At 38.7% G+C, this 17,136-nt stretch overlaps 1 protein-coding gene across 1 annotated transcript in view; it reads right to left on the bottom strand.

Moving 5' to 3' along the window:
- Window positions 1–17,136, bottom strand: part of cachd1 (cache domain containing 1) — a 106,568-nt gene that overhangs the window by 60,880 nt on the left and 28,552 nt on the right. Inside the window, exon 2 of the mRNA XM_047375153.1 lies at window positions 1,087–1,149. Within this exon, the coding sequence (XP_047231109.1) occupies window positions 1,087–1,149 (63 nt within the window). The remainder of the gene's footprint in view (window positions 1–1,086; window positions 1,150–17,136) is intronic.

Genomic DNA, 17,136 nt, shown 5'->3' with positions numbered 1-17,136 from the left:
GAGAGCACGGGCAAGCCAACTATGTCAGAGCTATAATCTGAAGTAGTTAGAGCCAATCTGGGGGGGGTTATCCTGAGAAACTATGGGCACTATTAAAGCTGGCCACTGAAATAAATACTTGGGGTTTGAAACTGAGAAACTTCACTCTGGAGTCAAAGGCATTTAAAAAAGATGCTCATTTAAAGGAAAAAAGTTAATGTTTTAAATTAAATTTCATTAAGCAAAGACAAAAGAATCCAACTAATGAGATTAGAACATTTCTTCAGACAACAAATCAATGCTTTAAAACCAATTTCAGCTGCCTCTGGAATACTAAATACCTGCCAGGTGTGAAGCACTGAACTCCTCTGTCTCTCTCACACACACACACACACACACACACACACACACCCACACCCACACACACTCACACAGACACACACCCACACACACACACACACACACTTCCATGTGCTGACACAGACGGCTACAAACAGAGAAACAGTCACCGGAGAAATGCAAACAATAGTCAATCTGTCTGTTCTTGCTGGTGGCTGTTTACCACTGTGGTGTATATTGTCACTTTTCCAAGATCCCTGATGCAGAAGAGCAAACAAAAACACACACTTACACACACTGCGCCTGCACTCAGTTATGTTTGATTTGACACAGGTGACAGAAATTCTGAGTAGATTTCTTTTTCCACCATAAAACCAAATAAGGGGCAAAGAATTTTGAAATTTGGATTAAAAGGGAGGTGATTTAAGAATTTTTTTTTTATTTAAGCAGCAGCTCATCCGTCTGTCCAAAGCTTTGTGTTCTTGCTATAACGAGGAGAGGAAGAGATGGATGGCCAGAGACAGACGAGTAAAAGATAAATAAATAAATAAGACCTCAATCTTCAAAGCCACAGAGTCAGCAGATATAGAATTTTAATAAACCCCCTGGTGTCTGTGCTCAGCGCTGCTAAAGAGAACACTACACATGATGACCACAGACAGACATCTGCCATGGCACATGCATGCACAGACAGGCAGGAGCACGGATACACACACACACACTCTCTCACACACACACACACACACAGCAGAGGCCTTTGTTACTCACCTGCTGAACTTCTGTCTCTCCGTTTGATGTCTTCTCCGTGTACACGAACGAGTTGAAAATCCTCTGAAGAGAGAGAGAGAAAGAACGCAGCGAGGTTAGGCCATAAGAAGCGCTCAAGACTGGAATCCACGAACTGGAAAATAGACTGCAGGAATATATAGAAAGTTATTTACAATCATGTTGTAAAACGCTATATAAATAAAAGGTGATTGATAAAATCAAAGGGAGTACAAATTGTCAGGTAGAAAATGGTCAAAATGAAGACAACCAAAACTGCAAAGCTACAAAATGATGAAGGAACAAAATGACCAGCAACCTAAAAAAAACACTAAGAGGGTGTTGTTTTCAAAAAAGAAAATCCTCTGCTCTTATACAAACACTATGTGCTCCAACTGAATGTCAGTTAAATTTTCTTTTAAACAATAAATGATGTTTTTCATGTAATGTGAAAATATTACAGCCAGAAAACATTAATGTTTTATCATCGGTGTCTACTGCTTTTATTTGATTTTCTCAGTTAGTTTGCTGCAACATTGCATGGCCTATTGTGTGTTTTAACACCATAATTTCTCCATGCTATAGCTCACAAACGATGCATGGGTTTCACGCTGTTTTTTAAAAGTTATTGTCTCAATAATGAAATATTTTTGATCAAATCTTTAAAAATGTATTGTTTAAGGGAAAATCCTCTCTCCAGTACCTTAAATATCACCATTAATTAAAGCAAATGGAGCACTATAATGAAGATGCATCTAATAATATTAACACTCCTGTTGTAAATTGAATGACTATATTTTGTGTAGAAACTAAAAGAATCAGTAAACTATTAGTTGCATTTCTTCGATTGAGTTTTAACCATTTTAATCATAACTTTCCATTCATGGCATTTGGAGAATATCAAAAGCACAGTCTGTGGAGTTAAAGATTATTAGTACAATATAATGCTGCCTGAATGCTTTTCCATCAGTCATAGTGAAGTGTTTACATCTGTATATGTATAAACTTGTTCAAAGTCGGTTTGCTTAACCCTCCATATTTGAGGTTTAAACTGAAATGTTGTGAAAATGAGACCATGTGTCTCCATAAGATTTGCATGTGTGAATAAGCAAAGTGAAAAATCTTTTATTATTTGAACTCTGAGGTTTTTTGGAGAAAGTTCATAATGTGAATTCATAGTTTATGTAAATGCAATGATTAGAAATAATCATGCTTGTAAAGAAGCCAAGCAAACCGCCAGCAGAAGCTTCTAATGAGGCTCCAGATGAAACTGCCAACCTAGTTGGATAATAAAAACAGTCTGAGGTAAAACAGCTCCCCCACTGGCCAAATTTCCTCCCAAGTCCAGCCGCTAGTCCATTATCATTTCTTAAAATAATTTTTTCCAATGCAGTGTACATCACAATCTGTGTTTAAATCATGTCACCTGTATGAAAAATGCCAGGATATTCATTTATTCAACTACTGAAAGAAGAAGACTGATTCAGATCGTATTAACGCCACTGTAATCTTATTTGACCCTTTAAGATGTGGAAAGTTCCTAATATCATGGGTTCAGATCTGAAGATAATGTACCTTTACTGAACATTTAGGACTGGAGATGCACCAATCAAATGGCCAGAAGTCAGAATCATTCAATTGTCATCCGATCTGCTCTGGTTGTTGATTGAAAGATTAAATACAGAAGAATCTGTTGTTTTATTTCCTTTTTACTAAATGAATCCCACCATTTTCAGTCAATAAAACACATCATTTTACAGCATGTATTCCGATGCACTTTTTTGACTAATGAAAATAAGAAATATCCTAGGGATATATGCTTTGATGTATAAATGGGAATACCCTTGTGAATCCTTCATTTTCTCATTTAATACTGTTCTTCATGTGGTTAGAAAAATAAAGGCTCCTAAAACGAGGAGTAGAGCTACCAATGATTATGTTAATTTCAAAACCATATGGAGGTACCTGAACAATAATACCAACTTAAAGGGGACATATGCAAAATCCAATTTTTTGCACTTTAAATACATTTTTGTTGTGTACTTCAAGTCCGTAAGAGTGCAGAAAAGTTGAATTTAGTCTCTCCAGGTGCTGTGTAGATATCTTTATATTCTGTTTGAGTCATATGTTTCAGTCTGTTCAGTTGTCTCTATCCTGTATTATGTTTTTTGAAGCGTTATATGACAGTATTTGCCTCGGAACAGCTAAACAAGGTCATGGACTTCCGGCAGACCAATTCACCTATCATTTTTATTTCTCGCTGCGATGTTGTGGTCCAAGCTCAAGTATTGCGAAGCTGCAAGAGGACAGGTCTAAATGTTTGGTGATTGTATTAACCCACACAATTCATTAAACTGTCCCCCAGCATCAGAACCTCTTCGAAGTGCCTGGTTAAATTTTATTTTGCATGGAAATGTTTCCACATCAGTGGGGAAATTCCTCTGTTTGCATGACACACTTCAAGGATGAGTGCCTTCAGCAACCTGAAGCAGTATCAAGAAGGATTTGCTGAAAGACTTCATCTGACTAAGGGGTCAGTTCCTTCTGTCTATGGAAACGACGAGCACAGCAAAGCATTACGCTTCAAATAATGCTAAAAATGACTGACTTTATTTTAGACATTAATTTTTTGTGTGTTGATATAACGTCCTGGCCATTGTTTTCATAGTAGCATCGTGCCTTCTGCTTATGTTGTCGCCATTAACTCCTTGAGGACTGCACCATACTGTGTGTTTCAAATAGTATTATAACATCAACAGTTTCGCATTGTTTTTACTGTTTTTGTCTAGTTTCTGCAGCGCTAGATAATGGTATCGCTTATCAAACTACAAAAATGGCCAAAGAGGGTGGAGTGGAATGCTCTTTGACCTGTAGGGGGCGGGGCCTGAAGTGACTCAGTAGCATTTAAAGAGATGGCACTAAAACGAGTAAAACAGGGGTAAAAGAGGAGACGGTGGAGCTACAATAACAAGGAATTTGGACCAAAGCATTGTAGTTCAGCTTTATATAGACCACAACTGAATGATTTGAGTGTGAAAAGGAAGCATTTAAAAACATGATATGTCCCCTTTAAGACCGTAGCATTTTTTGTATCTGCTAAAGGGCCTCGTGGACAAATTTTGTCATACAATATATACGTTCAATAGGCTAACTTACTGATGGTATACAAGGCAAGTAAAAAGGTGCAAAATATATGAAATGAATAATTTAGGATGTTTGGAAACCCTGTGCACTAGTGTGGTTCCTGCAGAACTTTCAGCATCATGTTTTGTGTCCATGTGGGCACAAGGAGCAGACAGGGTTTTGGAAATAAAGTCATGAGAAAACAAATGTTGCAGCCTCCATAGGATTTAGGAAGGATAGTAGAAGGCAGCTATTAAGAAGAAGTAGTAGTAGTAGTAGTAGTAGCAGCAGGAATACTTGAGCTTGGACTACAAGAGAAATAATTGATCAGCACCAAGTGTGACATTTGAAGTTCATTCATTTACAGTCAATTGATTAAAATCCTGAAGTGGGACCTTAAGAAAACTGTGCAGAAACTAATTTACAAATATCTCAATAAACTAAAGCTTCTTGTTTCTACACAGCATAGTTAGAAACTGATAAATGTAATGCAGAAAAAATACTGTAAGTTATTGCAGTTGTACAAACTACTGAATCAAGGATGTACTTAGATTTTCATATGGCTGTAATGACAGTCAGGAAAAGGTTTTATGACACATTGGCATGTGCTTAAGTTATCTAAATCAATCAGAAGAAAATGTTCCGAATAAGCTAAAAAGACCAAAAATGGTAGAATAGATTTATTTTTTGCACAAACTGGACCGAAGATATTAAAAGGACAATAACCCTAACTACAACCTAAAATACCAAATTACACACTGGGACATCGTAGTCTTTTCCTTCCCTTAGATTTGCTGGTCAATATAGAAAATGTGTCACCTGAGTGTCATTCAGCTCCTGCACAGATCAAATATTTTCTTTAGCCAGGTTCACAGGGTGATGTTACATTTCCACATTTACCTTCCAGGCTGAGGCATTTTTGAAGCCCCTGATGTACACTAAGAGAGCAGGAAGTAGGAGTGGTGCATTCGGACAGAGAAAATGAGTCCTGGTGTGACCTTACTACTCAGAAAGCCCCAGAGCTGCCTGGTGAACATGCACCTGCTGTGACACATAAACATACAATAACCAGAGCCAGGTCTCTGTAATGCGCAGCTATGTTTTCTCAAGCACAGGCAGCAGCACTCTGTGGAAGCTACAAACAGAGGAAAAACTAATGTTTTTGTTGTGGCAACAGGTAGGCAGGTGGTTCACTCGAGGTTGCCCCATCATGCACAAAGCCCCAAATTGTCTGGTTTCTACACTGCAGACATTTCCTGCCGTCTCTCCATACCTTTTGTTGACACATTCTAAAGGGTGAGCAAAAACCTCGAATACACCACACAATCATCTAACCTGGAGCTCTCTCTGGATATTATTTTGCAATTCAATATATGAATATATTTTAAAGACTTGTTTTGCAGCACTAGCATTGTCATTTTTGAAAGTAGGCAGACAGGAAATGGGGAAGACATGCAACACAGGTTGCTGTGGCCAGGACTCGAACCAGGGGACAGCTGCATCAAGGGCTGAAGCCTCTATAAATGGGTTGCTCTCTATTGCTATGACTCCACTGCTGCACTAGCGCAGTGATCCTAATTTAACATTTTTCCTTTGAAAATATAATGCCAGGAAATAACTAACCAGACATAGAAAATAAAGGCAGGAAATAATTCCAGAAATAAATTTCTGCAGAATAACATTTAAAAATGCTTTTAAAAAGTGTAGTGAATAATGGTTACCAAGTGAATGCCATTTCGGTTCAATGTGCTAACAGCCTAGAAGCTTTAAGAATTGAATAAGACGAAGTTACAGTTGGTATCCAACTGGCACTTGACTAAAAAGCGAAGGGCTTTTAAGTACCATTGATGTTCAACTCTAGTTAAAGATGTAAAACTTAGACCTGGACTGGATTATTTGTACACTAAACAGATACTTGTTTAAGACACAATATGTGAAATATCCTTTCGTAAAAACATACAACATAAAAACTGTCTGTTCAGTTTGGAATAACTTGCTTTACCCAGTCTTGTTGCAGCTTCATTGTTAACCCAATCTAAGGTAGTCTACGTGCCAAATGAAACAGAAATAGCCGTGTTCTGTTTCATAACAACAATAAAGGTTCCACTACTTTGAAGAGTCTGTTCTCAGGGTAGAATAATTTATTTCTTATTAGCTCGATTTTGGCATTAAAGCTGGATGAATAGTCTTCACATTTAAATCACAAGTAATTTTAATTTACCGCAGAAATTATAGCTGGTCAATTTCTTTAATACCATGTACAGCGACTCAGCCAAATCACATGGCAGTAACTCTATAGATTTAGGCATCCAGACGTTGTGATGAACACTTGGTGAAGAACAAAGCGAGTATCTGAATAAGGAAGAAAAGGGATTTGAGTTAGTTTGATTGGGGCATGGGATCTTGGTGCCAGGCAGGCTGGTCTGAGTCTTTCAGAAAATGCAGATCTGGTGTATTTTCATGCACAACCATCCTTCTGTTTACCAGAGAATGGTCCAAATAAGAGAAATCTCTACTGGAACCCAAGTGTAGCTAATAGAAGCACTTGCTACAACTAAGATATGTGGAAATACATTTAAATGCAAAATGCATCAAAACCTGTAGCGGGTGGGCTACAGAAGTAGACCAAATCAGTCAGCTAAAAACAGGAAACTGGGGCTTGCCTTGTATTAACAATTCAGGGTAGTGTAATGGTGTGGGAAACATTCAAATGGCATTTGGCACTTCACACTCTATTTGAGCATTGTTGCTGACCCATTCCAACCCTTAATAGCCAAAGCGTAGCCGTCTTTTGGATAGTGTACCTTGTCACAAAGCAAAAATCCCTTCAAACTGGTTACTTGACAATTAAATACCTGAACTCCAACAGCCTCCACCTGTGGTGGAACGGGAGACTTGCGTATATGTGCAGCCGAGAACTCTGCAGCAATGTTGTGTTACCTTCATGTAAATATGGACCTAAACCTCTGAGGAACGTTTCTGAGACCTTGTTGGATGTATGCCATCACAGGCTGTTAGACTGGGTACTAACAAGGTGTACCTAATGAATGACTGGTGAGTTTATATGATAAAGTAGAGGCATCAGGGTGAAAGTGTTTAGACTTTAGAAGGTGTGGTAAAACCTGTACCAGTACTGAAAGCTGAAGGAATGCCCATACTGGCATGAATGGATTAAAGTAATAGCTGACTAATAAACTAATTGGCAAATATCGCCAGATTTAATCAGCAGGTCAGATAATCATTAGCTAAAGCAAGAGCAAGTGATTCATATACTAGCTCAAAGAACGGCACAAAGTCACGGCATCTCAAATATGTCTGTCACAAATACTTATTTTTGTGCAAATGATTTCAATCAATAATCCCAAACCAACGCAATTTAGTTATATTAATGTGCACATGGAGTTAGTCCATTATCGCTGTTTTAAAACCCTAACTGTAATAGACACAGAGATGCATAGCACAGTTGCTTTTGCACTAGTAATGGTCAAACTGAGATCCAATATGTTGGAGCTTAATGATTTTTATCTTTAACTTCATTTAAAACAAATCACACTAATTCACCTGTAGATTTACATCATAAAAACCCCCAAAATCTTAACAGCCTTGTCAAAAAAAAAAAAACCTTCAGACCTTTTTATTAAGCATTTAACAGCAATCAACAGCACAAATACAACCACACACTTATTTCTTATCTAATTTATCGTTTTCCTCACATAATACAAGCAGCACTAACTGCTGATCTGTATCATTATTAGTCAGTTCAGCTTCTGATTACCTAAGATATGAAGGTTTTGCCATGAATGCTTTTGTGCAATCATTTAATCATACAGAATAAATGCTTTCCCAACAGGTTTATTACGTTCCTTCAGTCACATACAGGTAGAGCTGCACATTTAACTACAGGGTTATTTGGAAGCAGCAAAGCCCAGTCCAAACCTATCAACTCTTTCAGACCCTCGTGGGGTGGGGGGGTTTATATAAATAAACAAGTTTAAAGTTTAAAACTACAGATGGAAGGGGGGGGGGAATTAGAGCGTTACATTCTTCCACTAAATCAGCAATCCTGAAAAAACTGAGTGAGAAAACTCCTGTTGTTGATTAGCCACAGGTTAGCCGTCTTTGCCCCATCACCTCGAGTGTTTGTTGTTGGAACTGTTTTGCGGTTTTCACAGCTACGGCGCAGTCGGCGAGGAATGCTCGCCTCTGAAACTTGAGACGCCCGAGGCTGTCTGAGCCACTGAGGTCCAGTTGGACTAGCATGACCCACAATCAAACAAGGACACTGAAAACTGGTGTCAGAGCATACCCAAGCTTTTCTGTGCAAACCTCTGATGGGAAAACATCTGATAAGAACTGCTTCTATGAAGGTATTCATACCCCCTGAGCTCTTGTTAAAACTGCTAAATTAATTGTGTTAGATTGGTATGTTATGTGATAGACCAACACAAAGCTGCGTATAATTACATAGTGGAATGAAATAAAAAAATAAAACTGACACACTTGTCAGTTTTATTCATGCTTCTCTGTGACTTTGAAGAACCATCTTTAGTTGCAGTTACAGTAGAAAGGGTTTTACAAATCCACTCGTCTTCGCAAAATAGCTCAAGTCTAGTCAGAGTGGATGAAGTGCATCTCTGAACAACTGTTTTTAAATCTTGTCACAAATTCTCAAACACATGAATATGCTTTCATGTAAACCACTCCACTGTAGCGCTGACTGTATGCATACCTTTGTTGTCCTGGTAGAAGGGGGACCCCCTGCCTCAGTCTGAAGTCATTTACAGCCCTAAACCAGTTTTCTTCTAGGAATGTACTGCAACCACTCATCTTCCCATCAAATTTCACCAGCTTCCCTGACACCTGCTGAATATAAGTACCACAACAGCATGACACTGCCACTGCCATGTTTTAGTGTGGGGGAGATCTTTTCAGAGTGATTTGCAGTGTTTTTTTATTCTACATACAAAACATTTAGCATGTGGGTCAAAACGTTTCGGCCTCAAATTCTGGTCCCATCTGAGCAGAGTACCTTCTTCCACCTGCTGGCTGTGTCCTCTACATAGTCTGTGGCAAAAGTACTACATTTGTTGGGATTAAACGAAATTATGAACCTTTTTTCCTACTCTTCATAATCATGCACCACTTTGTGTTGGTCACATAAAACCCCAATAAAACACTTGGGTTTGAAGTTGAAATGTGACAAAATGCTAAAAGGACCGCTGGCTTTAGCTGACAGAGCTAAAGCCAGCATATATTTGTTGCTCTTGGCAAATAAATCACTTCTCTGAGCATGAAGATCAAAATGGACAAACATGATTATTTTTTTGCAGCTTGGATTTTTGCAGGTGTACAATAAAATCAGTTTGTTGACAGGAGCATATTAATGAGAACTTGCACACAGAACATCAGGGCTCTTCCAGAATGTCATAGCATGGTTTGGCCTCTAAGCGAAGTTATAAAGGAGAACCTTAAAGACTGAACTTTAATGCCTGATCTAAAATGGACAGCTTTATGATAACTAAGCTCCAAAGTGATGCCTTTTTTGTCTCATTAGGCCAGTTTTAAATCCATCCAGCTTGGGGTTAATCCTGGCCACAGCTCAATGGTTTGCAGGAATGGTTTAACTATAGGGGAAGCTCATACTGTCAGTTACAAAACCAAATACCAGAATCTGCTGTCCCAGAACCCTGGGTTCTGTTTGGTGTCAATACAGCAACATGCAGCAGGTTGTTGATACATACCGGCTCAGGTGTGAGAAAACCTGCGCATTCAGAGTAGTTCCCTGCCTTACAACCTGGATAACCTCAATTTAAGAAAAGTCAATCGGATGTTTCTACGAATTTGTCAAATCCTCTTCAAAACCACATTTGCTCATTTTCAATCCATGTATTCCTCATTGCATTCAGTTATAGCAGCTCAGAAGGAACAATTACCAGCTGGAAGTATGTCAATTGAATTAATTTATTTGCCACGTCAACTCATCCACTCCAATAAGATCTTTTCGTTTGATGTGAGACTTTAATTCTCAGTGGAGCAGTGAGAACTGAAGATGGCTAATGAGAGCACGGAGGGAAGAGATACAGTCACCAGTTTATTTTGTTGCAGGTGAGAATTGTGCAGACTAAGATAAAAAAAAAGAAAAAGAGTGTTTTCTGAGCTTATTGCTGCTGCTAGAATAAAGTGTTTAATTCCAAGCTATAATTAGTAGTGGTTGAAATGCTCCAGTGCAATAATGGGACACCTCTTCACTTTGGTCAAACATATTATGGAGTACGCAGATACAAAACATTATATTCATTGTCATTAGGCATAAGTTGTTCACTGGTATCAAAGCATGTCAGGGTATGCCAAGTTTAAATAGTTACAGATTCGGAACCAGTTTAAACATCTCTTCATGTGATTCCAGGGTAACAGTACCAGTAACCAGGGTCTTTTTCCAGCTGGATGAAGAGATGGGAGTCACACAGCACTCCCCAGTGACCCACTTGTTGCTGAACAATGCTACTTAGCTGGCTCAAAACAAATGCTAGTACACTTTTTTTTCCTTCACAAGAATGTTCAGGTGTTTAGAAATATTTTCAGTCATAACAAACATGAACCTTCAAGGTGTGGAAACTGAAGTTGCAACACCTAACATCCTTATTAAGATAATACTGTTTTAAAAGTACACCTGGCGAGATGTGAGTGGACAGTCAGTCAGGAAGCGGATTACTGATTATCTTATGACTAGCTACCGGAGCAGATAGCCCTGCTAATAAACCTACCTTTATGAATGTACTCCTAGGTTAAAAGGTAAAAAGAGCAGACAGCAAAAGGGACTAACTTTGGAATAAACATGGTGAATAACCGGGGCCAAGTAGGGACTACATGAGACGTGAACATAGTGCTGTTCACTGACTGGCTATGGGACCAGGAGAAATTCTAAGGTTTTTGAAGAGTACAGGGAAAGTTAATAAATCTCAAGAGCAAGTACAATAATTTGAAGGACCACAATGGTCGGTGCAGGTCAAACAGAAATATAATTTTACTATTTCCAAATCATAAACCATGCCTGAAGGCTGAAAGAAAAGAAAAAGGACACCGTGTGAGCTTTCTGAAAAACATGCAGGCAGGGCGCTGAATTTAATAACATCCTGAATCAGCTGATCACACATAAAATCAGCCGTTCAGACATACAAAGATCTCCCCCAAAACACATACAAAACAATACCACTATGAAAAAGCATGTTTGGTTTAGAAATTTATTGACGGTCCTTAAGAGAACCGCCGTCTGCAGGAGGAGGGAGCAGCTGCCCGTAATCAGACTGCCTGTCTGACGGCTGGAGGCGGGGCTTCAAGTCATATCTCCAGCCGCCATCAAGTCGATGGAAACACAGCAGGTTCCGTGCGGAGTACAGAGACCGGGCAGAGAGGAGCCATGCTGCCTAAGTAGAGCCCGTGGAAAAGGGGTATTAGATTCACAAAATTTGTAATGAATCTGGGAAAAACTTTCAAACATCCTTATTTGAACACCACATTGGAAGAGGCAGTTCTATTCTGCTTTTAGCAAAAACAGTTTTGGAGACAGATGGTGAAAAGAATGAGTTTTCAGTATGGAGAATAGCCATGGACCGATTCTCAAGGCAATCCCTTACAGTGAAAATGCCAGTCTCATGGGACCACTGTAAAAATTTAAGACTAAATGTTTTTATTTCTGATAGATATAAGCAAAATTTAGGCACCCACCAATTTAGTTGCAGTTTTCAATCTCCTTGCCCTTCTACTGTTTATAGGGTTGGAAGGATAACGAGCTTAAAATTTTTATTGCATAGTAGAAGCCTTCATGTGTAAAGGAGCCAGAGCGGGTACAGTGAGGAAACTGCACTTTCTCTATCTTCCACCATCTCATTCAGCCAGGGTCTCCTCCATTCCAGTGAAGTAGGAAGATAAAGCCTGTCAGCTAGTGGTGCTGTGGTTCTGAAACAACAAGACCCGCTTTTGTCTGTGCTCCATCAGAGCCAAGAGGGAGTCACCAGAATGCCGATCCCAACAGCCACTACAGTACCTCCCTATGCCTCCCCCAGGAGGCTCTCAGCCCGAGTTGTTTGCTCTCCCTCTCCACCAGACAGGATATAATGTGTTCCACATGTGAGGGTAAAAAAAAAAAAAAAAAAAGAGGGAATGGTGGGGTGGAGAGAGAAAAAGTGTGGAGAAATGGGGAGGAGTTGCATGTGAAGAGAAGAAAAGCATGGCAGACTGGTGGTTTAGAATGAATTTACCCATGTTGAAATCAGATTGGATTTTACTAAAATCTGTGACTGTATAAGATGTGTGATCCAAATGCTTAAGCACCCATTTACAGTATACAGTCCACTTTACTACAAAGCCAAAGACAAAAACTGTGCTCCCTGTAGCAATCCATGAGAGCCAGTCAGATCCTCGAGGTGAACAGAGGGATGCAGCCCAGGATTTTGGAAATGCACCTTAAGGCAACTAATAAAAATTCCATTTTAAAAGCGCCTCCCAAAACACTGCAGACATGAGAACAAAAGGAAAAACGGGCCACTAGTTTTATGAGAAATACTTGTAGAACAGTTGGAATATTATGAACATCCAGACAACTCATCACTAAAGAGCAAAAATTACAAACATTGGAGATCTGATGATCAACCAAAAGTGGTGTAACAAAGCAGTCCAGGTGAAACTAACCAGATCTGTTTTAATTGTTTAAGCATGAAACACAGAAACAGCTAAAACACTGAAATCACTTCAACAAAGACCGCAGAATATTAAAACATTTTACAGTTACAGCCTAGTTTGACATGAGTGGTGAGCTCATTCTACAGTTCTGGTGCCGGCATTGAGAAAACCCGATGACCTCCGCTTTTCATGCCTTGTTTTAGGAACAACAAGTAGCTGTTTGGTACACCTACGATTTCTAGAACGGGTATAGAACTCCCACAGGACTAAGAGGTACTGTTGTGCCAACCAATGCAGGGACTAGAAGACAAGAAGTCCATCCAGCAATTGTCTTCCACTTGTCAAAGACTGAGTTAAAGGGGCACTATGACGGACACATCAACTGGAGCGTAATAAAAATCATTTTGGGCTTCATAAAAATGCATTTAATGGTTACCATCTCAACAGCTTAATATTACACTAAGAGGCAGAGGCTCAGGAGTTAAAGTTGACTTTCATGTGGCTGATGGTTAAATTCTTTGGCCCAAATAAAAAGCACTTTGGCAGAACACTGAACCGCAAATTGCCACTGATGGCAGGCGAGCACCTTGCAAAAAAGCTCCGTGTGTTATTGTGTGTTTTACTGAGCTAATAAGAAATGCATCGGGCAGCCGTGCTTTGTCATACATGTACAAACTCTGGTCTGAAGGTGCTACAGAAGTACATGCGATTGACAATCTATGAGCCCTATCTGCGGAAGAAAGGCAACGATCTGCAGACCAACACTGAAGCAACATGACCCCAACAAATTTTTTTATTCTGTTTTACATTTTGTGTGCAAACTGTAGTCTGCGTCTGAAGATGCCAAATGCATTAATGGACAACAACCCGAGATTTACTTTGCACTAAGTTGTTTCAAGTCGTGCAATACAGTGTCCACAGGGATGTAACAATAACACCAAAACAGAAAAATGGAATGATGCCTTATCTTCTAAATTTTTCCTCTGTTTGCCAGTAAGAGCAAATGTCAAGTGCATGTGGTTAGAAGCAATGGGCACAATCCATTACCTTGTGTTTTTTACCACATAAGGTCTTTGAAGTCAAGGTAATGCAGTCATTAAAACAGCCCTTCAGGCCACAGCAACCACACAATCAGGTCAGACTAATTGCATCTAATAAAACTTTATGAAAGCAAATTTTAATACAGTGATGTAACTTGGAACAAACATTAATGTTTGTTCCAAATCCATGACTGTAGAAGTTAAAAAAGCTTTTCAGAAGGGGAGAGCAAACCACTTTAGGCATCCAAAAGAATATCTGGCATTTCTTGTCTTTCTTGATTCTAGGCTGGAAACAGCGACATGCAGACACCTTGCATCTGCAGCAGCGCCAATTCTGTGGTGCATTATGGGAGTAACAACTCGCTGTTAAAAGTGGAGCCTGTGTGAAAAGATTCTAAGGAGCGATCAAAGCTGCATACCTAAGCGCCTCCATTAAGGTGATAAAAATCTAGTAGTGAAAGAGGAAAACAAAACCTCTCCTACAGCAGACGAGTTATTCCAACAACGGTACACATAATAATGAGAAAGCCAGCCATGGGTTGGTTCTCTCAATTAGAAGGCTAATCAATTATTGTTTCTGTGTTCAAACAATAAACAGAGTATATGTGGAGCTTTAAGGTAAAAGGGCATCAAATACTTGCAGATTGTTAAGATTAACGCAGACTTAAGTAATCAGTTATCAGTTATTGAATAAGATTGCTGGTCTACAAACTGAACCAATTAACCAACTTTTTGTTGCAAACTTTGATTAGGCCATTCTAACTGAGGCCATATTATGCCTTAATTCGAAGAAATTGCGGAGGAATTCACTGAATTTGACAATAATGTAATTTACTGTTTAAAGCGGACTCTTTGGTCATCCAGGGGATTTCACACTTTATCTGAGGTTCAAACCAGAAGGCCGACCTCATTTGTGGCTGCTATCCCCTGTGTGATGTACTCAGCAGACGCTGAACCAACAGAGCTGGGGGACAGACCGCTGCATGCTGCTATAACTAAAACTTGTCATTTACAATTGAGGCAATAAAAGCACTTTGCAAATAAAAAGGTAAAACAAGTCTCTCTACCACGTTTTCTCTGCATACCATTAACTGAAACCACCAAAACATGTCAGGGTGCTTCCTGCACTATGCAAAGATCATTAGCGGAGCAAGATGCACATTTACCCAAAACTTTTTGAAAGCCTTTAATGCAGAATCTGACAGTCCACACAAAATAAATGAAGCTATGTTAGAAAATACTGGTGCCCTTTACCCTCAAATGAAACAAGTGCATTCCTTATTTTGCTTACAGGAAATATTTGTAAAACACACTGGGAGGTGGAGTTTAAAGAGCTCTAGAAGCACATTTTTTAAATGTAATTTAATCTCAGCACATTTGTGTTGAAATTTGATACAAAACTGTCCTTAGATTTTACATCTAAAACATGTCACTGAAAAATTAAAGTAGAAAAAAGTAGAATTTAGAAAAAGAAATAAAACTGATTTCATAGGGCCTTAATTCTAACACATCAGTATACTTAGATCTAAATTATTTGTAAGGGGCCAGGCTTAAACAAGGACAAAAGGTGTTCAAAAATTGGAAAAAAATTCAATTTAATACAGTCAAAAATAGTTAAAGGCTCAAACTTCAATACAAAATAATTTAAATAATAAATAACATGGATTTGGGCCCAACTCAACTGAGGTTAACTGAACAGTAACTAAACTCAAACAAAACTGACCTGCAGACAAAGAACAAAGGCTCCTTAAATAGGGGTGGAATTACCTAAATTCACTAAATGAGGGAGGCACAACATAACAGAGGAACAAATGAAAAAAAATACAAAATGAACGAAAACATAAATTAAGCAAAATCATCTTTAACTTCGCACAAATAAGTGAATATTAAAGTGACAAAATAACTAACAACTTTAGCAAGTTAAGTCCCCCCCTCAGTCGTTTGGAATAATGGTATGTTCCTGGGTTCTACTTCCAGCTGGTCTATGTTTGCAGAATCTCAAAGAAAAGAACAAGTGTAAGTAAACCATTCAGACAAATATTAACTAAAGTGTGCACCCATTAGAAAATATATGTCAAAATAAAATAACTTGAACTTATGTATAGTGCCATCTGGAACTAATGAATGTAACCTATGAAAACAATACTAACACTTTGTGGTGGTGGTAGAAGCCTCCACCACATTATTCCATTGCATTTTGACTGTTTGTTTGGGTCATTATTGAGTGTCAGGTACATGGCATTACTCGACAGCAAGTAAAAAGCAGGGGAACAGAGAGATTGTATGGAGATAAGAAGCATAAAAGAACCAGGTCGGGGAGAAAGAAAAGAAAATCCTGGGGTGGTCTCCTCCTCAGGTTTCTGAGCAAGATGTGGGCTCGTGTCTAACATGTTATAAGGTCTCTATGCAGACAGGGCGCTTTGTTCGAACACATGTACTCTCAGGCCAGTTACACTCACTGATCATTGGAGACTCAGGAGAGGATTAAGTGTCATTTAATAGAGGTTTTACCTTTGAAAAGCTAAACTTTAACAATCTTGACTTGATAATCTTTGTTGGTCTGTTTTTCCTTGGCTGAAAGAAAAACTGTCAAAAGAAAGTACATACATTACCTCAAATGTATTCACAAGCCCACCGTAAATATTGTGGTGGTTGCTAAGGTTTTAATGTGAGGGGTATGACACTACAGTCTAAGAAACCCAACCTTATGTAACCGTGCATTAAAAATGGAATTAGCTTAAAAAATTACGCCAAGATACACAAAATCAGTTTCAGGTTATTTAATCTCTCTTTTGTAGTCAATGTACAGTTATGACCAAACGCTCTTACAGTCACAGATTGGCTGTGTTTGGCAAACTCCAGTTTTGCAATGGAGCATTACATTGTAACATTGTGCGAAGGCAAATTAAAACTAATGCAAAGGAAGATCTACTATCCAAAAAGTGTATTTCATCTCACAAGCCACTGTTTTTCTGTAATTTTGCCTGAAAATAATAAATACAAATAAACTTGCCAAATACTCTGATATTCTGGTTACTATAAAAGAGGGAAAGATGGTGAGGTAACCAGAATACTCCAATATTCTGGTTACTATAAAAGAGGGAAAGACTGCGAGATAATTGTCTGCTTGTTTAAGCAATAGTCATCTTCAAAGAAATTCCAGAAAGAAAATGTCTGCATGAAAATGACCTCACATGCAACATGTTTTCCA

The sequence above is a fragment of the Girardinichthys multiradiatus genome, chromosome 9, assembly GCF_021462225.1.
Source record: "Girardinichthys multiradiatus isolate DD_20200921_A chromosome 9, DD_fGirMul_XY1, whole genome shotgun sequence".
In the NCBI taxonomy this organism is placed as follows: Eukaryota; Metazoa; Chordata; class Actinopteri; order Cyprinodontiformes; family Goodeidae; genus Girardinichthys; species Girardinichthys multiradiatus.
The sequence above is the reverse complement of the archived record's forward strand: the minus strand, read 5'-3'. Positions and strand labels throughout refer to the sequence as shown.